The 23,853-nt window shown below is 45.6% G+C and overlaps 1 protein-coding gene across 3 annotated transcripts in view; it reads left to right on the top strand.

Moving 5' to 3' along the window:
• Positions 1–8,329: 8,329 nt before the first annotated feature.
• Positions 8,330–23,853, top strand: part of BEND3 (BEN domain containing 3) — a 32,927-nt gene continuing 17,403 nt past the window's right edge. Inside the window, exons 1-3 of one of the 3 annotated variants that reach the window (XM_074333358.1) lie at positions 8,330–8,743; positions 21,762–21,809; positions 22,831–23,036. In XM_074333358.1, the coding sequence (XP_074189459.1) occupies positions 21,773–21,809; positions 22,831–23,036 (243 nt within the window). In that variant the 5' untranslated portion in view covers positions 8,330–8,743; positions 21,762–21,772. Of the gene's footprint in view, positions 8,744–9,511; positions 9,635–10,653; positions 15,215–21,761; positions 21,810–22,830; positions 23,037–23,853 lie in introns of those variants that run through there. The other 2 variants (XM_019735076.2, XM_074333359.1) reach the window with 2 other exon arrangements.

Below are 23,853 nucleotides of genomic sequence, written 5' to 3'. Positions count from 1 at the left end.
TGCAATGTTAGATACACATATCTTACTGGGGAAAATGAAATCTTTGATTGGCTGAATTGGGATTGCACTCCTAAAAATTTTTCTTAGTGCTCCCTTAGAGTCTATGGCCTAAAGAAATTCTGAATCTGTTTTATAGATAAACCTCCAATCAAAATATGTTCAGTAAATATGTGTGGCAAAATAAAATGTTTGAAATATTAATCTATATTATTTTCTTCTGGTATTTCCCCCTTTCCCTTCCCTGCCTCCACACAGATATTCCTATCTGGGTTTATTGTCTTGGTGAAAGGGATGAGATGGAGCAGAAAGCTGGTATCACCCTCAAACTTTTGTTTCTAAGAGCTTAAGCCCCAGCAGGGAGAAGATTTGAGCCATAGGCAAAATATCTTGGGCAGAAGCAAGAGGACCCTGGCCAAGGCAGTGGGGACCAGCAGGGTTACGACGCGGGTTCTCCAGCAGCCTGGCTGGGAGGCAGGCCTGCCCCCAGAGAAGATGTGGCTGTGAGCAGAGACCATGAACTAGAGACCCACGGGCCAGATGTAACCATGTGCATTTCAGTCACTCAACATTAAACATCTAGGCAATGCCACATAAAAATCTAGGTTTGAGCTTCTCTTGAATAATTGGCAGATTTTGCCATATTGGGTTCTGTCGCAGCATTCAATGGATAAGAAATGAATGCTCTAGTCTGCCAGTCTCCACCAGTCCCTGATTTATCCCTTTGCTGAGGCCAAAGGTTAGTTGCCACTCATCATGACACTTGCTGTATTCCAGACAATAGAGGACATTTCTGTGTACCCAAGATTTTTTCCATAAATGAGGAAACAAAAGGTTGACTGGAGATAGCTCCTGTTGAAGGAAACAAGGGAGCTAGTGCATTTCTTTGTAGAAGTGAAGAATGTTTTTATTTTTTAATAGGCACACCACCTGCTTCACTCATGAACTCTCCTTGCCTGCTCCCTGTAGGCATTTGCCTCACGTGTCCCTGTTCTAGGCAGCCTTGCAAAGAGATGGCTGTGTTCCTAGTTGGGTTTGACTGAGCCACTGCCTGCAGGGCATGGTGAGGGGTGGGGGGGGGGGGGTGATGGCCAGCTCAGCAAGAACCCATGTGGGCAGATGCCCCGAGGGCAGAGGCCCCTGAGAGCCCACTGGGGGTGGGAAAAACTCCACAAGGATGGGGCTCAGAATAGAAAGTAAATTATACAAATAGTGGTTTTGTACTCAAAATGCATGAACTGAGATTTGCACGCACTACCTATGCTTTCTCACGAGCTGGGTTATTTCGCTCAGGACTTTATGCACACGTGACAGAGGCTACCAGAACCTGTCCTGGAGAAGGACAGAGGGATTCATGAACATGAGAATTGTAGTTTGGGGGCCATCACATGTTTTCGAATTATATGGTGGTAACTTTGTTCCTTTCTGCATGGAGTTTGAATTTTAAAGTGGTGTTCTGTGGGTGTCTTCCAGGCAGCATTCAGGCTGGTTGTATGAACCTTTGTGCTTTTGCTGCCAAACAAGAAATGTGTTTTTCAAAACCCTTACTGTTATGTGCCTGGGCTAGTTCCTCCAATAGTGTGCTCACCTCATTTATAACCAATAAAAAATAACAACTACCCTTTATTGAAGTAACCTTATGCCAGCCATCCCACCAGTGCTACACAGAACTGCCTCGTTTATAACCACCCTGTAGGGTGCGGCTGCCCCATGCTGCGAATAGGAAATGGAAGCTAAGAGCTTAAGCAGCTGCCTAAAATGCCACACCTTGTACATGCCGCAGCCTGGGTTCAAATCCCAGTCTGTACAACTTGATAAGGCTTGCACTCTACAGAAAGTGCAGCAGCATTTGTCACCACCTGCCATCTGCAGGACGGACGACAGTAGGGCGGGCGGGATGGAAATAGGAATGCTAGTGGCCGAGTCCCCAAAGAGCAGCAAAATTAAATTAGGCACATTCTTTAGAAAAAAAGGTAAGGCAGATTCCTTCAGCGACAGAGGTGTTTGCAAGAAACCTGGGAGCTGTGCAGTAGCACAGGAGCCACCTTTGCCATGGTACATGTCTGCCATGAATTAGCTGCCTGCCTTTGGGCTATTCCCTAATAACAGCACAGGCGCTGCAGGGGCTATTCCAGGACGCACCATTCGTATCCATGAAGAATGGTCCTGCTCCTAACCTTTGACCCTTTATTTCTTCATCTATAAAATGGAAGGGGAATGGAACATATGATATCTAACAATGATTCAATTTATTCTTTCACCAAATATATTTTGAGAATCGACTATGTCTCAGGCACTTGGAGATGGAGTGCTCGACCATGGTCTTGCCCTCCAAGAGACATTCTAGTTGGGGAGACAGACAAATAAAAAGGCAATTGCAGCTCCACGTGTGTAGGGTCTCTGTATTAGTCAGCTCAAGATGCCATAACGAAATACCACAGATTGGGTGGCTTTAAGAACAAACATGTCTTTTCTCACAATTCTGCAGGTAGGAAATCTTAAGATGAAAGTGCCAGCAGGGTTGCTTTCTCTGAGGCCTCTCTCCTTCGCTTGCAGACTGCTGCTTTCACTATATGCCCTTTTTTCTGGGCTTGCATATCTCTGGTGTCTCTCCCTCTTCCTTTTTTATTATTTATTTTATTTTTTTATTGGGGAACAGTGTGTTCTTCCAGGACCCATCAACTCCATGTCAAGTCGTTTTCAATCTAGTTGTGGGGGGGAGGGGAGGCGTAGCTCACTGGCCCATGCCGGAATCGAACTGGCGACCTTGGTGTTATGAGCACTGCACTCTAACCACGGAGCCAACCGGCCGCCCTCTCCCTTTCTTATAAGGACACCAGTCATATTGGATTGAGGCCCACCCAGATGACCGCATTTCATTGTAATTAGCTCTTTTAAGGCCCTATCTCCAAATGCCATCACATTCTGAGGTATACTGGAGGACAGAACTTCAACACACGAATTTTGGGGGGCCACAGTTCAGTACATAACAGTCTCTATGATAGGGAGAGAACAAGGTACCATGGAAATGCAGAGCAGGGGCCTCTCACACAGACGTGGGACATAGGAGGCCTCTTGAGGAAGAGATCTAAGCTGCTGAGGACTGAAGGATGAGAGGCAAGGTTGCTAATTTAAATGAATACAACTCTCTGAGTCACAGATTTTATATATATATTACTCTGGTGGAATCTGATTTTTTTTTTTAATCTGTTTGGCCTGTGGTAGAAATTGCATAGAAAGGGGAACCCAAAAACATTGTTCCAGAGGCCAGTGCCTTGGACAAGCCATCCTTCCTTTTTGCCTCCGTTTTCTCATTGGCAGAATCAGGCAGTTGGCATCTATTACTTCTCAGGCCCTAACGTGTCATGATTCTAGGGAAATCTTGGACATCTTCACAGATATGTCTCTAAAAACAGTTTTAATTCTTCAGAAACTGGGGAAAGGGAGCCGTGGATTCTGTAGCCAAATGCCCTATTTACTTTTGGAGCATTATTACTAGGGTTTATTCTGTTTGTTTAAACCGTAAGAGTATGTAGATGAAGGGGAGACTGGTGACAGGAGTAAACCCCGGCTCTCACACCAGGTTGGTATGACTTTTACTAGCTACTCCAGGGTGACTTTTGCTCCTTAGACCATGGTGACAACTGTTTGGGAGAGGGAAAGGGCTACAAAAGCAATAGATGCTCATTTTGGGGAAAAACAATGAAATCAAACATTATACAAATTATAACCTGAAAAAGTAAAAGTCCCTCTTTCCTCTCTACCATCCTATCCCTGAGGTATCCACTACCACCTGTTTCCGTTTTATATTCACACCCAGATATATTATGTACATTTTTCTTTTTTTTTTACAAAAATGGGATTACACTATATATAGATCTGTAATTTTCCTCTTTTACTATTTCATAGACATTCTTCTGTATCCATAAAAAAGAGTACCTTCCTTTTTTCTAAAGCCTACATAGTATGCCATAGCATATGTCATTCATTTAACTATTTCCCACGTTCTAATTTTTTGCTATCATGAACGATCCTGCAGTGAACATCTCTGTAGACTGGCCTTGGTTGAGTATTACTCCGGGATAGATTCCTAGAACTGGAATCACTGGATCGCCAGTGTATTTCTATGAGGTGTTTCATTTTAAAGAAAAGATTTTAGGCAAGTCAAAGAAGATACATATATATACACACACATATATATATATATCTTCTATATATGTGTGTGTATATATGATTTAATTTAGTCTTTTGATTCACAGCATGAAATAATTATTTTAAAAATCGGCCAATTACTACAGCAGTATGTCTCCTTTCTCTTCTTTTTTAATGGGGTCTGATTGGCTGGGGAACCAGCCTCCTCCTGCTCCCTGCTTCCTGCCTGTCGCTGTAATTGTGGGATCAGTGTGGAGACTCCTGACTGCAGGCCCTTGGGCGCCCCTCTGGGCGAGGGAGCCCTGGTGGCTACAGCGCCTCCAGCCAGCACTCTGGGCTTAGAGCAAGCTATAGTTTGGATTGGCATTTGTTTTCTCAAGGGCTTGAAACTGAGAATGGGATTGCAGCAGATTTCTCTCTCCCTGATATTTCTTTTTACAGAATCCTATTGTGTAAGCCAAATACTCCACTAAAACCAGATCCTAATGGCTGTTGGGTGCTTCACATCTCAAGCTGCTATAAATTATTCAAAAGTTCTTCTACACATAAGAAAAACTGCCCATCACAAATTCTCTGCAGCTTTTCATTCTAAACCTCATTTTTCACCTTGTGTCATTTACCTGTTCCGAATTCCACTGAAGGTAGTTGTTTCCCCCCCACAGCACACAACAGGTCAAATTCAACTCCCCGAGCCCAACTTTCCAACCAAAAGTCAGTTTTGCAAGTTATTTAGCAAGGTGTGTCTTTCTATAAGTTGTTTTAATAAAGTTAATACATGCACCTCCGCCCCTCCTCTTTTTCCCTCTTCTGTTTTGATAGTTACAGAATCTGGATGTACCAGCAACTTTGTTTGAAGTTGAAGACTTGGCAAAATTATGCACCCAGCGTGCAAGAAATAAAGTGAAAATGTCTCACAAATCACAGTGAAATCTGTTGCGTTGTTTTATGACTTAACTAATGAAGAAGAAAAAAAAGCCCTAGTAAATATTGTCTTGGCAACTATATATTTTAGCAATGGTAAAACCTTTAGAGGAACAGTTAAAAGATATTTGAAACCTAATGTCTGTCTGCCACTTTTAATGATATATATTTACATTATATCTATCCCACTCTTTTTGCATTTGAGTTTTTAGTGTTTTATATGATTCCTTTATATGACCAAGAAGCCAACTTCCCCGCTGCTGCATTTTACTCAGGTAAAATTGGAAATGAGTTCATTAGATCAGTTGCAGCAGCTCTAATTTGAAATCTTGAAAAATGCATTTCTAATTAAGAAATTTCCAATCAAGCAGCCTCTAAAACTCAGGTTGGTATTTTTTTCAGGTCTTTATGCACATCCTTATGAAGCCTGGTCTATCATTCCTACTGACTTTTTACGATTGGGTTGGACAGAAATTGTGTTTTCCCTTCCTCATTCCTCTCCCCATCTTACTCCATGTTTATTCATATTTTTTCCATAAGGCATTACTATTATCCAATAGCACTTTCAGAACTATTCATTTTTAAGACTCCAAAATACAACTGCAAATACAACTATTCCAATGCAGGGGGTTATACCTTCATGTACTATTTTCCCTTCCTCCCGTTAGACAAAACCACAGGCCTAAAATGGCATCATTTGTGCTAAAAGCCCATGATACCAAACCTAGATTTAATATCTGATCTATTTACAGTTTCAACCTTTCCCAGAAATATAATCTTAAACAACCAGTCTGGAATTTTCTGGTCAAGCACCAGTAAGGTAAGAGGCAATTTGCATGATAAAAACCTTTCCCATTCCCCTCCCCCCCAAAGATGTCCTGGCCTAAAAAATAATCCTTTCTTTTCTTTTGTTAATAGTTTCCTTATCCCACCCTTCTTCCTATAAAATCCTTCCAGTTTTGTACAATGCCTGGAGTGCCTTTTTAGTTGCTAGATGGGGGTGCTGCCCAATTCATGAATTGCTTAATAAAGCCAATTCTTCAAATTTACTCAGTTGCATTTTGTTTTTTAACTCATTAAAAAAAGAAACTCATAATATACAAAATCATTTGAAGGTAGGTAGTTTCCTTTCTTAGATAGCAATGATTTCTATTTCTGTTAATAATTTATTTGGACTAAACAGCTTGCTTTGTTAAGTAGATTGATCCAGTTGTGTAAATTAAGATACATATTTACAATAATTCTCAAGGTCACTTTGTAATTTCTTGAGAGATGTTTTGAAAAGTCAGTTATGTCAATTAAGCATTTTGTTTGCCTTAGATGCTATTTTTTAGTAAAATTATTGTATTTGAGAAAAATCTTTGGTTTCAAACAGTATGAACAAAGAAATGTTAATTTCTATTATTTAATTCCTATTGTCTTTTATTATTTAATTTATCCTTAAATACCTGAGTTGTTACTGGAACGACTGACTAAAGATAAATGCTTCACAACACACATTTCATCTAGTTCCTTTTATAAAAATTTAACACGGTCGTTTTACCTTTTTAAACCACTTTGCATCCACTTTAAAAATGCAAAGTGAGCTCAAATACGTCTTAACTCTTCCTAACTCTCCTACTGGGAAACCTTAGAAAACTGAACGAATGAAATGCAACTTATACTTTTAAAATTCTAATTATGGCTGTCATATTAAATTGAAGGTGAGACTGCTGTATCTGTATAAGTCAAGCGATGCACTATGTCATACGTGTTATTTAATGTGCGAGTGTAAAAGTCAAGTTCCCGGCAGAAATCCAAGTGCCTCCATTCTGTCTTCTGGGAATGTATAAATTAACCATTCTCCCCCAAGCGGTCCTCCTCCCTTCCTCCCTCCACCCTATTTTAAATGTAGATAGGGGACTCAAGTCTTTTGAATTTGAAGGGCTGCTTGCTATCTCAGCCCCATTCTTTTCATCATCCTGTTTTGAATGACACTGAGCACGTATAGATTCTTTTATAAAAACACTCCCTCTGTGCAGGGATCCGTTCTCCGGGCAGCTTGCTAATTTTGCATAGCAATTAGTATTGACTTCTCAAAATGGGCTACCAAATACAGTTCGAGAATGTTCCACGTAGTTCTTCATAGGTCTTGAATAACCCAGTGCTTTTGGATTTCAAACCTGAAGGGGAGGAACATGAATAATTACTAAATTCCCAGTTGGAGTGCTCTGGAGGATAAGGTAATCCAAAACTATACGTTAATTCAAACCCTCTCCGCGACTGGGCAGCAAGGAGCCAGCATAAGCCCTATTTTAAAATCTATTCTACCTATTCAGTGACCACGCAGGGCTGGGCCACATGGTCGTCTCTTGCAGCCAGTCAGCTGTGAGCAGCAGATGGGATCATTTGCATTTTTCTTCTTATACTTTCTTCGATCGGCAAATTAAAGTTTCTGTTTTAAATTTATTCTCGTTATTTGCTTAAAGTATAAACGTGGTTTAACTGTTGAATTGGGCTTCCTTGACCCTCACACACCACATCCCTTCAAGTCTCTGCGACTTGTGAAAATACTCGAGGTGCAGGTTGCATATTTATCAAGTCGAACTCTCCCGACCGGGAGTTGGGAGTCTAAAGAATCAGCCTTTATTGAAATGGTGACGCGTGTTTTTCTATTTTAAGCGCTGGGCGCAGATATCCCGTGGGTTTGTCTGGCATGTGGGTCTGGGAGCGCGCGCACTTCTGAATCTCTCGCTCTGCAGCCTCAAACCTTAAAACTTAGGGTTACAAGTAAAAGGCAGATGTTTAGCTCTAAGGCTCACAACGGAGGGCGGCCACTCCGCTGGGGGAGTGGCCAGGATCAGCGTTTCCCAGCGCCAGGGTCGCTCTCCCGCGGCCCGCGACTCCATGCCGGTTCCGCCGGGGCCACTGGGGTCCCTGCGCCCCGATGTCTTTGTGCCGAGTTCGGCGCGGGAACACCCGCCTGGGGGGGCCAGGACACCGCGGAAATGCCAAGAATTCGGGACTGGCGCTGGCTCTCGGGGAGGTAACGCCCCGCACAGTCGCCGTCCCGCGGAGAAAAAAAAAGTAGAAAAAGAGGCTTTTCAGGTCAAACTCCTCGGGTCTGAGCAACCACGTTTTAGAGAAATGACTCGCGGGGGGAGACCACACAGAGTGCCGGGGACATTGTTAGCTAGCGCTGCCCCAGCGCGTCGTGGGTACGCGACCGCTGCCCCCTCCCGGGCAACCGGCGCGGGCCCACGTGGAGCAGCGCGGCGCCGGCGGAGCGCGCCGGGCCGCTCGGGTCCCTGGAGTGCGCGCCCCAGCTCCCCGCCGCGGCCGTTCACGCCCGAACGCCACCGCCGGTCCCGCGTGTGCCCCGCTGAGGGGGAGGGGCAGGCCGGGGGTGGGGGCGGAGGGGTTGTGGTTCCACTGCAGCGGGGGCTCCTGTGTCCTTGTGCGGAAATGACACACGGAGTCCCGTCACGTCACGCGAGAGCGCAGCGCACGGACACACACAAAGAGAGGGGAAAATACACGGCGCCCGCCCGCCGCCCCCAGCAACTCCCCGGGCCGCCCCGGCCAGGCCCTCCGCGCGCGGCCCCCACTCCTCAGCCCTGCGCTCCCCCGCACCCCACGTGGCGCCCAAACTCGGCGCGGGCCCGCTCAGCAAAGTACAGAACTCGTGTCCCAGGTAAGTGCGGGGCGGATCAAGCCGGCTGCGCGGTGGCGGCGGCTCCAGGGCAGACGGACGGGAGAGTGGCTGCAACATCCATGCCGGGGTGGGGGCGGGAGCAGGGGAGGGGACGAAAAGGGGGGCTGCCCTAAGCGCGCCCGCCGGGAGGAGCGCCCACCCCCACGCAGGGCCGAGCCGGAGCGGGCGCTCGGCGCCCACGGGCTCACCGCGCCCATTGTGCCGCGCGCCCCTTTGTGCCGCTCGGAACGCCGCGGTTCCATGGCGTCCCCGGGAGCACGCGCGCCGCGCGGGGGCGGGGGGAACGCGGAGTGGAACGGTCCGTGCTGGCGCCGCTGCGCGCCCCACTCGCGCCGCACGCCGGCCCAGCACCCCCGCCGGGCGCCGCGATGGAGCGGCCGGGGCCGCCGGAAAGGCTCTGCGGAGCCCGCGGGGGCTCGGCGCTCGCGCTGGGCCAGGCTGCAGCGGGGGACGGCTCGGCGTGTAAAAGGGGGTGTCAGAGCGGAGCAGGGGGCGGGGACTGGAGCGAGATGCCGAGCGGGGCGCGGGAGGCCGGAGGAGCCGCCGCTCGGGAGGACGCTGCTTCGGGAGTCTGTAAATGGAGCGAGGCCGGCCCGCGGCGGCGGCGACGGCGGCGGCCGGGAGCGGACGGAGATGGGCCCCGCCGCCAGGGGGCGCAGCGCTCCGTCCCGACCGTCCACGGCGCGGTTCGCGGTTCCCGCTGCCCGGGAGCTGGAGGCGGGCCCGGCCTTGGGTGTGCACCCCGGCTGGCGCAAGGCCTTCCCGTCCGGCCGCGGACTGGAGCCTGGGGCGCTCGCCGTTGCTCCTGACTGCCTTTTCCTCTCTATTGCAAACGTGATTTCCCACGCAGACTTTGCCCTCGCCTTATCGGTGAGTTGTGCAGTCCTTCCTGTAAGGACTTGTGTACCGAGACACATTGTTTTACAAGGTGTTTTTTCAGAGGTAAGAGTTTGATTGCTCAGGTGGCTTGTCTGGAAGAATTTTACACACCAAGGCTAACCAGACAAGAGTGCGCAAAATAGGGCTAAGCACTTAAAAGTCGTAAATGGTCAATTTCACCTTGTTAAAGTAACTTGAATGCTTAACGTGTCACTACACAACACGTAAGGTGCCAGAACACTACAGCTGCAGGAAACTGAGGCAAGGAAGTGAGCTCTTGCTAGCTCTGTATATAAGCTTGAGATGGAGGAGGTTCTTTTGGTGTCCACATCCCTGACCCCTCCCCCGAGTTTGTTTTTTTAGCCTACTGTCCCTAGTTTATGGTTTTGTATCACCATATAGGACCCTGTCTGCCTCCTTCACTCTCAGTACTGAGTTTTGCACAAGATTTTGTGTCTTAACCGCTTTACATCCCCAGTCACTAACTTAGTAGGTGCTCAATAAATATTTGCTAAATGAATGAAGAGCCTCTTGGATTCCAGAAGAAAGGTGGGGGCAGTGCAGCCTGAACCTGCTGGTGGGTTAACCTGTCTGCATGGCCCTTGAACTGAAATTCACAGATAAAACCAGAGCCTTTAAAATCTGACACTCAAAAACTCCCGCCACTGAATGTGGTTGTTACCAGAGATGAAAAGTTTGGGGTGGGGGGGTGTAAATTTTATAATGTAGAAACACATGATGGTTGCCAGCTAACCAGCAAAAACAATTTGGTGTTAGAGTATGGGAGGTTGGGGTGTAGCATTTTTTTTCTGGCACTTAATTTTGATGACAAGTGGTGATTATGGTTGCTACCCTTATTTTTAATTGTGCCCATTATTGGCTAAATAAGGTTGGGGAATTATGTATAGAATTAATCTTTGGGGTGACAGAACTTTTTATAGCCGCCTCTCGCTTGTGGTTACAGGGATGTATACGTGTGTCCTTTCATAGAACTGTACACCTCTCTCCTCCAGAGTGAATTTTACTGTATAATTTAAAAAATAAAATTTAAAGTCCCCAAAAGCACACATGCCAAAAACATGGATATTTTCATGTGTTTTGTGAACATCACCTTGCTCTTGCTGTGTCTTTTCCCCTCCAGATTGGACAATTGCTCTTCTCCCCCTTCTGATGCTCCAGTATCTCTTTCAACATTCAGCCCAGAGCTCTTGTGGTTTCTGGAACTACCGTGTTTCCCCCAAAATAAGACCTCACCGGAAAATAAGCCCTAGCATGATTTTTCAGGATGACATCCCCCGAACATAAGCCCTAATGCGTCTTTTGGAGCAAAAATTAATATTAAGAGCAGGTCTTATTTTGGGGGAAACACGGTAGCTGCCACACATGACCCCCACATGCCAAGCTAAGAGCTCTCCATGCTGGCTGGCACCAAGCCTTCGGTGTGTCAAACGAGAGGTGCTGGTCCCCTCGGAGTGGTGGTTACTGCCTGGCATGTTCATCCCTGAATGACCAGACTTTTACAAACTGTTGCTTTAGAGCTGAGTTTTTCTCAGCAGCAATCCTGGTAACATGCCCTTCCTCCGTTTTTCATCCAACTTGAAACATAAGTATTTAAATTCAGCCCTCTTAGTGTTTTGTTCTACCAAGGACCACCTTTCCTCTTGTCTGATTTTCAGTTATCATTGGCCAGTGAAACACAGTTGCATCAGTATCTATAAAGGTATTGGTTGCTCAGTTGAACATCACTTAATGGTCTTTTCTTGTATGCAAGAGGCTGTTGGTTTGAGCATGGAGCTAGTAAATAAAAGGATGGAGTCTTGGGGTCGGGTAGTTTATGTATACCAGACTGCCCCAACTCTAACTAGCTCGTGTGGTCCCAAGACAACCCACTTGAAAAAGTGGGAAGTATAGAGGAAACTCAGCTTGTGCCTCCTCGGAAAATTAGTCACCATTGTCCCGTCAGTCACATGGGTGGCTGCTAGGCTGTGCTGGCCCTCCTTTCCTTCTTAAGCCCCAGCTTCTGGATGCTACGTTTCAAGTTATGAGCAGAGTCCTGTGCCTCCTACAACTGACGTCTAAGGAGGTAGTAGCCCTTCATGAGGCCAGGGAGGGCTTACTAAGTAGAGCCCTTCAGCTGCGGAAGACATCACATTTCGGCACATTGAGAAAAATGCAGCGTGTGAAGGCTAAGAACACCAGGCTGCAGGCAGGCAGGGCTGTGCAGTTGTACTTGGCTGCCTGCTGAAAGATGAGTTTGTGCTCTGACTAAGGAAGGCGGTGACAATTACAGCTTTAGAAAAACTCGGGGAAATTGCCTTGCTTCTGTGAGGACCGGTATTTTTCAAATGGCATGTGCAGATGTGTCTAAAAATAAAAACAAATTGCAAACATGTCCTGCAAGTCCCACGGGCAGGGTGCCCCTGCCAAGAGGGCTGGGTTCTGAGCCCCAAGGCTCCCAGTGGTTCCTGTGAACCCAGAGAAGGCCCGCAAGAGCTGGTGGCATGGGAACATTCTTCCTGTCCTCAGGGATTTGATTTGATTTCACCTCCCTCCCCTTCTAGTTTCTTTCATTTGAAAGAAACGTTACCGAACTTTTTTTTAAAGCTTTAAGTCATATAATTTTGCAGTTTTAAAAAATAGTCACTGTTAAGATGCACTTCAGACATCTTTTTGTAAAAAAAATCTTTATAATAGGTAACATTGACTGAGTGCTATGTGCCAGGAACTTTCTCCTTTGTAGTTTTCACAAAAACTCTAGGGGGTTCAGCTCCATTTTACAGAAGAAAGAACCAAGGTTTGGGTGGGTAAGCAACTTGCCCAGTGTTAGAAGCTAAACAGGTGGAGCCAGGGCTTTAACCTAGTTCTCTCTCACCCGGAAGTTTAGTAGGGATTTCCATTTTCTGTGAGACCAGCTACACATGTCCCTATCTTGGGGGTCCGAGAGCCCATCTGGCTACTTGACTTGCTCCCGCATCCGAGCCCAGCCTCCGAATGGGTGATCAGCGGGAGTGGTGGTCGTGCCCCATTGGGTCCCAGCTCTGCTTGGGAGGCTGCAGTAAGACCATCAGCCTGCGCTCCACCCTACGCCTCTCCCTCTCCTTGCTCTCTGCATCAACCCCCTCTCCAAGTGAGGCAGACTGCCGGCCCCCTGGTTTTCTGTCTGCAAAATGAGAGGGCTCTTGTGAGGATTGCGTGGACCAGCGTGAGAAACACTTAGATCGCGGAGCCAATGCTTCATGAATGTCAGCTGCAGCCCTCCCCGTCTATGTTTCATTTTTAAAAATCAATATGACCTGCAGGAGAGAGGTGTCAGGAAGTCAGATCATGTGGTGTGACAGTGAAAAAAGGGTGAAGTAAGGTTTAGTTGGGTCTTAGCTGAACTTAAAATCCTTGAATATGTTTTACTACAAATAACACCTTTCAGATGGTCTGATCATACTCTCTTTGCTTTCCCTTTTGTGTGTAGCAGCACTCCACAGCCACCATCCCATCATCTCAGGGTTCCAGTCACATTCCTCCCCTGGGGCTCTCATCCTCAAGGAGACCTTCCAGGGGTGAGAGCTTGCTTCACTTTACATCTGGAAATATGACTTGGGGGTTGGGTAGGATTTGCCCCTGAGTGGCCTGCGGTCAGGGCTGCAGAGGCCAGCTCTCCCTGGACCTGCACCTCAGCCCAGTGGTGAGTCCTAAGTTCAGTGGACATTTCTGATTTAGTGGGGACAGAATCCTGAGTCAGCTGGCTGGGATTTGAACCTCGAGGTTTCAGGAAGCCCAAGTACTTCCCATTTCTGGCTTGCTGTTTGTCCTGTGTGACTCCGGGCCAGCCACAAGCCTCTGGTGCCTCCGATTAGCCAAGTGCTGCTCCCACCAGAGAGGTCTGGTTGCTCTGCAGAGTGGCCAAATCTCTGAAAAGAACTTGCTAGAAAGGAACCCCAGGTCTCTCCCCCAGCCTCCTATGGACAGTGCTAGAGACCATTTTCATGTGGAAACCTGTGGGACATTTAGGGAAGAGACTAATGATCCTGTGAGGACAAAGGGCTTTTCCAAGGAATCGTCATACCAGGTGTGCCCTGCTCACGTTGCTGTGGTCTTGCATCCGGTTCCTAAGAGGGAAAATAGCCCCTGAGTCAGATTCTTGTGTGACTCCTTACTACCCACTTTTAACCAGTGACCTCACTGCACTCCTCCCGTGTTCTGTGGCCAACCGCTTCTCAGCTCCCCAGCCCTCACCTTCCCTCTCCCCCACTGCCGACTGCTGCTCCACCTGGAGCCAGGGCCCTTGGGGTGAGCCTCCCGTTGCCCAGTTTGGACCAATTTTGAGGTGTCCTGGAAGGAGGGTTCCAGTTAGGGGTCACAACATCTCCCACCGTGCTCAAACACGATAACCCTGGAGAAAGGACCACATGTAACAGTCATCTGCCATCCAGAATGCAGAAACCCAGCAGGTGAGGCGCCTGGGCCCTGCTGAGTTGCTGAGCTGCTTCCTCTCTGGTCCGTTAGTTTCCCCAGCAGCCACACACCCTCTAATGGACCCGGCTTCAGCGTTCAGCTTGGATCCCTGATCCACAAGACTTGGTCTAAGTAGTGGTTTTTTTCTTCCTCCAATGAAATTTCATTTATTTTGAGAAGTACTTCAAGTATTGGGCAAATGCATTGATAGAGCCTGTAATACACGTACCAGGAAATGACATTTCCTTAGTGTTCAAAGCTGATCTTTTCATCTTCTTATTCACACCTGGGTTTGTGACTGAGACTTTTTTCTGATCTCCCCCTCCACATACTGAGGAGCTTTGTATACCTTCAGAAGCAATAATTCAGGGACAGTTATGAATTGAAAAGTCTTCACTAGTTTGTCAGTTGTTATGTTGTTTCTTAGAACATGGGTGTTTTAAATGTTTTCAAGTTTATGATTTGATTTTACATTCTGGGCATATGTCTGTTTGTGGACATAACTTAGAATATGACCTGACTAGTAAAGATTGCTATACTTCTTTTTTCACTTTTAAAAATTTCTTTTTCATTTTCAAAGAACTACATGCTTGCTGTAGAATATTTGGAAAGTAGAGGGAAATATAAAGGGAAAAAAATCACCCATAACCCTCCTAATTGGAAGTAATTACCATTGTGGCGTATTTCCTTCTAGCTGCTTTATGGCATTTTTTAAAATTACCTAGTTGAGATAGACCCAGTGCACCCAGTGCACCCCTACGTTGTTAGGGGCTCGGTAGCCCTGTAGTGAACAACTGATTTTGAATCTTTACACACAATTTAATGCTTGGCTCTTTCTGTCAATAGAGGTTTTGAAGTCATGTGTTGAGAAAATGTGTAGAAGTTGACTTCCCAACTTTGTGTAATGGGAACAACAGTGTTGACCAAAGATGATCTCAATCCAGGTCACGTTGAGTTTGTTGTCCCTTCCGTTTTCTCTGCAGCTTTTTGTGGAATGTGTCAGTAACTAAATATGGCTGGTGGTTACGGAAGGCTTACTCTGCCCCAGGAGTAGTCTGACCAGAGAGTTCCTGCCTGGACTCAACCTAAGATCATCTGTGAAATAAAAGACTCCTGGCCCAGGTACTTTGCCGTTCTGGCCTTTGCTTTTTGTGGTGACTACATGTCACAACATTCAAATGTGTGAGGCTCTGTAAAGTGACAAAAGGAGTTGGTTATTGGTCTTTATCAACTGAAAGTACAAAGAAGATGAATATATGCCCATTAAACACTGGCAAAGTTATTTCCGAAGTAGACTTTTTCCTCCCTAGAATTTGCTTGGATTAACATTATTCCCCCCTCCCCTGCAGAGGAAAAAAAAGTCTTGTAGGTATATGTTAAAGTTTAAAATTATTTGTATCCAGATCACACAGTTATAAGCATGGGTGGTCTGCACAGCTGTGGCTCACAGCCTGTGTTTACTAGATGTGAGTTACAGTTGTTATAGAAACCCTAATGCAGTATCTTCTAACCTTGGGGTTCTGACTGCTCTTTCCTTCCTGTTACTTTTATCTTTTGATGTTCACTCATCCTCCCCTCCAACAGAAGTTCCCAGAGTTCCATCTTCATCCTCCAGGTCCTCCCATGTGTTGGTTGTGATCCTGTAAATAAGCTGTGCAGTTAGGTGGTCATCCCCCCTGCAGAGGACACCAGCACCTCCTGTCACACAGCGAGGCATGTGGTCTCCAAAGCACAGGTGGGGAGACTAGGGGCCACTCCTGACAGTATCGTCTTAAGCACGTTCCTAACCTTTCTGAGCCTTGGGTCCCACCCCTATAAAACAAGATGGTCTCTGAGGTTCCTTTGGCTCTAAAACTGTGCCTTAGTTTCCTCACTTATGAAATGTGACTAACGAGTTTCTAGCTCGTAGGATTGTTGGGTTAAGTAAGTTTACTGTAAAGCTTTTAGCACAGCACTTTCTGTACAGTGTCAGCTATTGTTTCTATTGAGTTTCCCTGTGGTGAGGAGTTGAAGGGAACGGCACAGCAGGATTTCTGCCTCCCTGGAGCTTTGCCACATGGGGTAGGTCCATCCTCTGCTCCCCTGGACCCTGTGGGACTCCTCCGTTAGTGCCCTCAGCACTGCCTGTATCCAGGGGAACTTCCCTCATAGCAAGCCCATCAACATGCCCCTTACTGGTTTTCAGCCCCTCTTTGTCTCTTCCCAAAGAAACTACTCCAAATCCTTGTCTCAAAATCTGCCTCTGGGGGAACTCAAACTAAAAAAAGAAGTAAAATTTCCATGATACATTAAATGAAAAAAGCAAGGAACGGGAATCTTAAACCTTTTATTCTCAGGATCCTTAAAAATTATTGAGTCCCCCAAATAGCTTTTATTTATATGGGTTATATCTGTCAGTATTTACTGTGTTCGAAATTAAAACAAAAATGTTTGAATATTTATTCATTTAAAATAACCATAATAAATCCATTAAAAGTTAATGTCCATTTTTATGAAAAAAACTATTTAAAAAAAATCTTAGTGAAAAGAGTGGTACTGTTTACATTTTTGCAAATCTCCTTAATATCTGACTTAATAGAAGACAGCTGAATTTTCATATCTGCCTGTGTATTCAGTCTTTTGCAAAGTAACATATCATGTAGTCTCTGAAAAACTCTCCATACCTGAGAGAAAAGGGGCAGTGACATCTCAGTGTTATTAAGAAACTAGTTTTAATCTCATGAACCCCCTGAAAGGGTCTTGGATGTACTGCTTAACCTCTTCTCCAAAAAGACAAAAAAACACCCTGGCTGTTAAAAGTGTCACTTTCCATGGTGTAACTACTCCCACTGTGGTCAATTTTCAGCAACCAACTGACTCCACTAGTAGTGAAGTTAGGGCTAGAGCTAGTGTAAGCTGGCTGCAGGGCTCCACTGTGTACGGACACACTTTGAGAACCACAGACACACAGTATTTCTAGGACAGAGGAAAAATAATATGGTTGCCTCTAAGACTGGAGAACAGTGGACTTTTTAAATTTAAAAGGTACAAAAGGATATTTGGCACGTTTTATACCTTTTGAATTGTGTTTCATAGTCCAAAAGAAAAAAAGATTTTTAAGCATCTTCCTTTCTTAAAATGAGCTCTAAAAATGTGAATTGACCTATAGTTGTAAGTCTTTCCAGCTTTCCCATTTCTTTGTGGCATCTCTTAGAGTTGGTTCTTTCTAAGCACCAGTGAACGCTTCTCACTTCCTGATCGTCCTCCCCACCCCCCTTCTTCACAGACTTTCTTCCCTCCTCAGCATCCCTGCCTTCCCCAAGCCAGGTACATGCTGATAATTCGGGATTCAGACTCAGCCTTATGTCAGCCTGAGACACAGAGGTAGCTCCGCCAGTTATCGCATTTAATGCAGCCAGTTTAAGCATCTTACCCTTTGTAGTTTGATGTTTGAGTGGCTAAAGCATCTCACTTGTGAATATTGGGATTACCCTCCCTTTTGTGCTTTTTGTAAACGGAAGGCTTTTCTAATGACATTCCAATCTTCCCTCAGCCACAAACAGAATTACACCTCTGCATGGAAAATTGAATCTTGTCCATTTCACTCCATGTAGAAGGATAGAGAGAGACTAGGAGGCATTTTGATACAATTATATACACTCCTAAAAGCTCTGCACCATTGAAAACCTTTCTGTACCAGGGACAGTCACTTTGCCTTAGACTTCCTAAACTGTTTGGGGGGGGGGGGAAGGCATTTCATTTATTGGATTTGGATTAACCACTGGAGATTAGTCCTGTTTGAGAGTTACCCACCCATAGGTGGTCATTGATGTCTTAGAACCTGTGGTATTTTAACTAGAGGCAGCAGCAAGCTACAGAGGTCCCATTGACATGACACACGTCTCCGTCATTCGTTTAAGTCATCTTCCCTTGGGCTTGGTCATGCGTTTTTGAGGGACATGGATTATTCACTCCTTGGGGAGAAAGCTGATTTTCAGGGACATGTGGAAGCATAGTTAGATTGTCTCACAATTTGAGACATGTGGTGAGAAGAAGAAGAGGGCTTTGCAGAGGTGATTGCAATGCTAGCAGCCTGGGTGGGCGGGAGCTGTGGTGGTTGGTAGCTCCTACATAACCTATAGTTAAGTAGCAGAAGGAATTTCTGTGGCATGCTCGGCATCTGAACACTCACAATCCACCCAGGATGAGCAACCCTGTGACCTTCATCTGTCAGATGACCAGGAAATGGAGGTAGCAAACGCAATACCCACCCCTTGCCACCCAGCCCTGACGTGGATGTGCTGTCACGAAGTCAGCTCAGGACGCCTGAAGTGACCCACACATCCCACTGGTAGAAACTTCTGTGCTGTGCAGTAGTGTCTATTCATAAGCACAGAGCAGACTGGTTTTCCAGGTAGCTAGCGACATGGGGACGAAAGGAGATTTGGATGCTCCTGCTGCTATTGGACCAAGAAATCCAAGGCTGGAAATTGGCCCCTGTGTTCATCAGAAGAACCTTCACAGAAGAATAAGGATTCACTTAGTGTTTCCTCTCCTGGTGGCTGGGACACTCAGACTCGGTTTGAACCCTAGTTTTGTCACTCAACAGCTATGTGACACAGGGCAAATTACCTACCCTCCATTTCCCCTTTCAGTATTAAAAAATTTTATTTCCGTAATCAAAATGATATAAAAATATTTTCCACCTTTACTGAGGTATAGTTGACAAATAAAAATTGTGTATATTTAAGGTATGTACCCACAGTTTCCTTACAGGTGAAATTGAGGTTACAATAGCTCAAGGTGAGACGGAGGCACACACGACGTGGCCAGCTGGCACCTGACATGCAGTTCGTGGGGTGCAAATGTTAATGAGAACCCTCATCTCTTACCCAACTACACAAGCCAGATGTAGTTGTGGGTTTTCCAGGCCTTGCAAATGGGAAATTCCTCAGCTTCCCAAAGAGCATGGCTTCCTTTGCTGGCTGGGAAGGAAGGGGCCGACCATACTGTGTTCTGGTTTATTTCTGTGTTGATCTAGCATCTGTCACTGGTCTATAAATGAACACGGAGATGTTTTCCAAAGCACATGCAGTCTGGGCATCTTGAATGCCCAGGAAGCCGGCCGCCCCTTCCTCCCACCTCTCTCCCACCATGCGCCTTCCCAGCTCCCCCTCTGCCTTTCCTCACACTGCAGGTGGCTCCGCTGTGTGCTCCTCCATCATTTTCTGAGAATCACTGGAGCTCAGAATTCAGGTGCTCGCTGAATTGCCTGCTATAGTGTCACACAGTGGTGGTTCAGAAAATACCCTTCCTGCTCACTGAGTCACATCCCGGCAGAGACCACACCCAACCCTTGACTCCAGGCCCCACGCTTTCAGCCTCAATGGGCTCTGCCCTGCTCCTGAGAGAAATGCGGGTGGGCGGGTGTAATGTTAGATGACCATACCATCCATGCTCAGCACTTTTGCTTCTGTCTGCTGTGTTTTTTCATCAACTCTTGTTTTCTAGGATTCACTCGTCCTTTAAATGCTTTCTACTCAGCCAGAGTCTTTGTGGTTTTTCTTTCACCGTGACCCTTTTTCACTCCAAATAAAACATCCACCATCTCCTCCCTTGCCCACCCTTTCTCTCCAGAGTGTAATTTGTTTTGTACACTGTACCCTCTCCACCAGCCCTTTTCTCACTCTCCCCATCTGTTCTGCTGCTGCTCACCTCTGCCCTGGCTTTGAAGGAATGAGTTATGTGACCGTGTGGCGGGTTTCCAAGGGCAGTTGCCACATTCGGGCCTTCAGGTGAAGCTGGAAGTGCATCTCCTTGAGAGGCCCCCGGACTGGGCTGGGAATCAGAAGGCCTGAAATTCTGCCCGATGTTGGTCAATCCTCCTTTCCAAAACACAGTTACAGGTTTCCCAGGCCATGCACATGGGAAAGTCCCACCTGCCTGCCTATGCTGTGCCCCCAGAGACACCGCGGTCAGATAACATGAGGTTTATTTGCCTGGAATACAATGGAAATTGTATTTGCTAGAATTCACCTCTGATGAAATAGTTCTTGGACTATTGAAGTTGACTTATTTTATATTTTCCCTCGTTATCACTTTGTGCATTATCTTCTCCAGGTAGGGGATAATCCGGTAAATAGGAATTATTTTTAGTGTAATTTCAGCTTCAAATAAATCTTATGTTTTCTTATCCATTTCTCTGAAAATTAGAAATACAGGGATGAAGAGAATTGTGCCTGTTATATAGTTATTGTGACCCACTGAGAATAGTGCATCACGTCATAAGCACTGTGTGAGTGGTGCTGTTACTAGTGAGTGGGGAAGTCGTCCTGTGCGTGGGTCACCCGGACTCTCCCTCTGCCCGCCCCACCCCTCTACACTCCACTCGCCCGTCTCAAACGGGGCCACACACCATTTCACAGGTGCTCCGTCAGTGGTTTACTGCGCTTTGGAGATGGCATCCCTCTTCCTCATAGAAATTTCTTGAGATTCTGCTTAGTCCTGTTCTCCTGTGATCCTTAACCAAAATGGGACTCAGTATTTGCAGTTCTTTTCATCAGTGTGGGAACCACAAATCCTCAATGTCATTAGTAAAGGCTGTCACGTGTATTTTCTAATGATACTACCTCATTTATGCTTCATACTAGTTACGGACATGCTGTTCTATCACTTGAGGCATCTCAAAGACTTAATAGTGCTTTTAATCACGGTGTCCATTTCATTCCAGTTGGGAAAATAGGAGTCAGGGGCCAGCTCTGTACTGGACCCTGTAACCCATACAGGGCAGCTTCCACCCTGCCTGCCTCCTTCCTTCATCAATAAAAAGAAGGGTTTGGACCAGACTGTGGAGCTCAAGAGCTTTAAAAACCCACAGTGCGTCTTTCTCTAAAAGAGAAAGTTGTTTGTGAAGGAAGGGTTAGACCAGCACCATCCAATAAAAATATAATGCAAGCCACAGATGTTATTTTAAATTTTCTAATAACCACAGTAGAAGAGGTGAAATTAATTTTAATAAAGTAATTTATTTAGCCCAATAAATCCAAAATACTAACATTTCAACATGTAATCAGTGTAAGAATTATTAGTGAGATATTTTACATTCCTTTTTGCTATGCTAAGTCTTTGAAATCCAGAGTGTATATTTTACACTCAGAGCATGTCTTCATTTAAACTAGCCACATTGCCAGACCTCAGTCGCTATATGACTCGTGGCTACCGTCGTGGGGAGCACAGGTCCCTTCAAACCACCTGGAGTCAGAAGACCTCAGCTCAGGTCCACAGGATCCATAGCTTCCGACCTTGGTCAGCCTTTTCATTTCTGTGGCTGGCATTTATAAAGCAGAGGCTAACAGATCATTCAAACTTTGGGGTCTTTACAAAAGATTATCTTCTCAAATAACGTTCCTCTAGCTCTGTAAGTGTCTCTCAGTTGAAGCTGTAAGACATGTTCTACCCACATAAAGTCTTGGAGAAGTGCTCCCAGCAGGTGCACAGAAGGCCTGGCTGCTTTGAGCAACTGCAAGCAAGAAGAGGATGCGATTTTCCATGATGCCGCAGAGCAGTGTCAGCTTAACCTTGTGTTACAGGGAGCCAGGGTAGGAAGGGGAAGGGAATTTCTCATGGGTAGGGAAAAGTAAGAAATGAATGAAGCAATAAATCAAGACTTTGTCTTTGTCTTTTCATTTAGTGGAATAGAAGATGAACTCAACTGAATTCAGTGAAGATGTAGAAGAAGGTAAAAAAACCAAAACTTATTAAAAATTATTATTTTTTTAGGTTAAAATGTGTATTTAATGGCCATTCCATCAAAATCAAGCAGAATCATATTTCAAAAGTATTATATGTATGTGTATATGTGTGTGTATATATGTGTATATGTATATTACTTTAAGGTGCATTTTCAAGTTTAATTTGGGCTTCATTTCTTCTTGGCTGCTTGAGGTTTTGTTGAAGATAAAATTAACATAGAACTTTCTGAGGTTGATAGCCTCTCATACATTGGACGACAAGATCCTAACAATACAGTGTATCTTGGCTACATTGGAAATTTGAAAAGCCATGTGTAATTTCAGAAAACTTAATACCAGTCATGAAAAACACTTTCAACATAAAATTTAGGCACTCTATACTTTGGAATAGCCACATAATATTCCAACAAGACTATTAATGCACTTTTTGACTACATCTACTCAAAGATAATTCTCAATTAAAATCTATACTTATTAAATATTTTAAGTTAGAGCCCATTATATTGTGATAATCACTGTGAACCAATTAAAATTATTTTTAATTTAATATTTTTATTGGGTCATACATTCACATGGTTCAAAAATATGAAAATATACAAAATGAAAAACAATGGATGAAAAGTCTCCCAGCCCTGGTTCTCATCCCCCTGCACCCACACATCTGTTATAAGTATCTTATGTATCTTTCCAGAGGTCTTTTTTTAAAAGCATCATTAAAAAGATAGTATTTGTTTCTCTCCCTCCATCTCCTCCTCCCCACTCACCCCCCACCACCACAGTTTTAAACAAAATGTTCTTGGAACATGGTTTTATTGTACAGCATTAGTGTGGTAAGATAAATATTGCTTGCTTGGAAGGCAGAGTTTTATTGTGACTCGGCTTTATTATCTGAGTGGTAGTGTCAAAGGGCGGTCCACAAACAACCCGTCGCTCAGGGACCCACGCCGATCTCCCAGCCCCAGCCGCGCAGTGTTCCTCCAGCTGAGCCCTGTCTCTTCTCTGCCACAGTTGTGAAAAATAACACTGTGAAGGTGGAGACCGAGACTGAAGATGCGGCACTGGACTGCTCAGTGAATTCCAGGTCTTCAGAGAAACACCCTCTGGAGAGCGTCTTCATCACCCTGCAGGACTCCAGCAAGCGAAAGCAGCCGAGTAGCAGCGAGGGCCAGCCGGACTCTGCCCCCAGCGTGAAGAGGCGGCGGCTGATTCCTGAGGTGAGGTCCCAGCCCCTTCCGTGTCTGCTTGGTTCCTAACCCTCTGTCTGATGAGACGCTGAATCTCTCTGCTCGTGGGATCTGGGCAACTCGAACCCCTGGGGATGAGAAAGCTCTCATTTCAGCTGTCCCATCTCTGGCTTGAGTGTCTAAGAAGTGCCCTTAACTGGAATCTTGTCTGTGTCTGGATTCATTATGGGGGAAGGGGTCTTGATAAGCACCAGCTTTTGAGTTCTTTGTTTGGCTGTGCTCTACAGGGAAAGAGCTTGTTCATGGCAAACCTATATTCTACATGGTACATGCTTCACGTAGATTCCTGGGAAAGGGGAGGGTTAGCAGGTCTTTTCCTAAATCAAATCCATCTTTTATATCAATAAGGGGAGCTTGTTCCCTGAAGAAACTCTTCAGTGCATCTTTTGTCAAGTGGGGAATTTTTCTGTATCATAACTGTTACCCCTAAGTTACCTGTTTTATGAATTTGATTTATTTCTTAGTTACCTGCTGGTTATATTAAACTTTGCTGAATTCTGAGAGAGATAGAAAATGGAACTGACATAGTGGCCCCCTCTAGTAGCCTATAGTCCAGATGGGAAATCAGACATGCGCACAAACAGTGAAGACTGAGGAGAGGGGGGTGGCTTTGGGAGACGAAGAGATGGCGGCCTGGGGTGCCAAGTCAGTGAGCCTCCCCGGGGACTAGCAGATTACACCTTAACCTCTTAAAACTCTTGGAACATTTTCTCAAGCTCTCCAACCCAGCCCCCCACCCCCCTCCTCTCTCTGGGGGACCCAGAGAGGCATTTCAACTTCTCCCTGT

This window comes from Rhinolophus sinicus, linkage group LG05 (assembly GCF_036562045.2).
Source record: "Rhinolophus sinicus isolate RSC01 linkage group LG05, ASM3656204v1, whole genome shotgun sequence".
Classification (NCBI taxonomy): Eukaryota; Metazoa; Chordata; class Mammalia; order Chiroptera; family Rhinolophidae; genus Rhinolophus; species Rhinolophus sinicus.
This window is presented reverse-complemented; position numbering and strand designations above follow the sequence as displayed.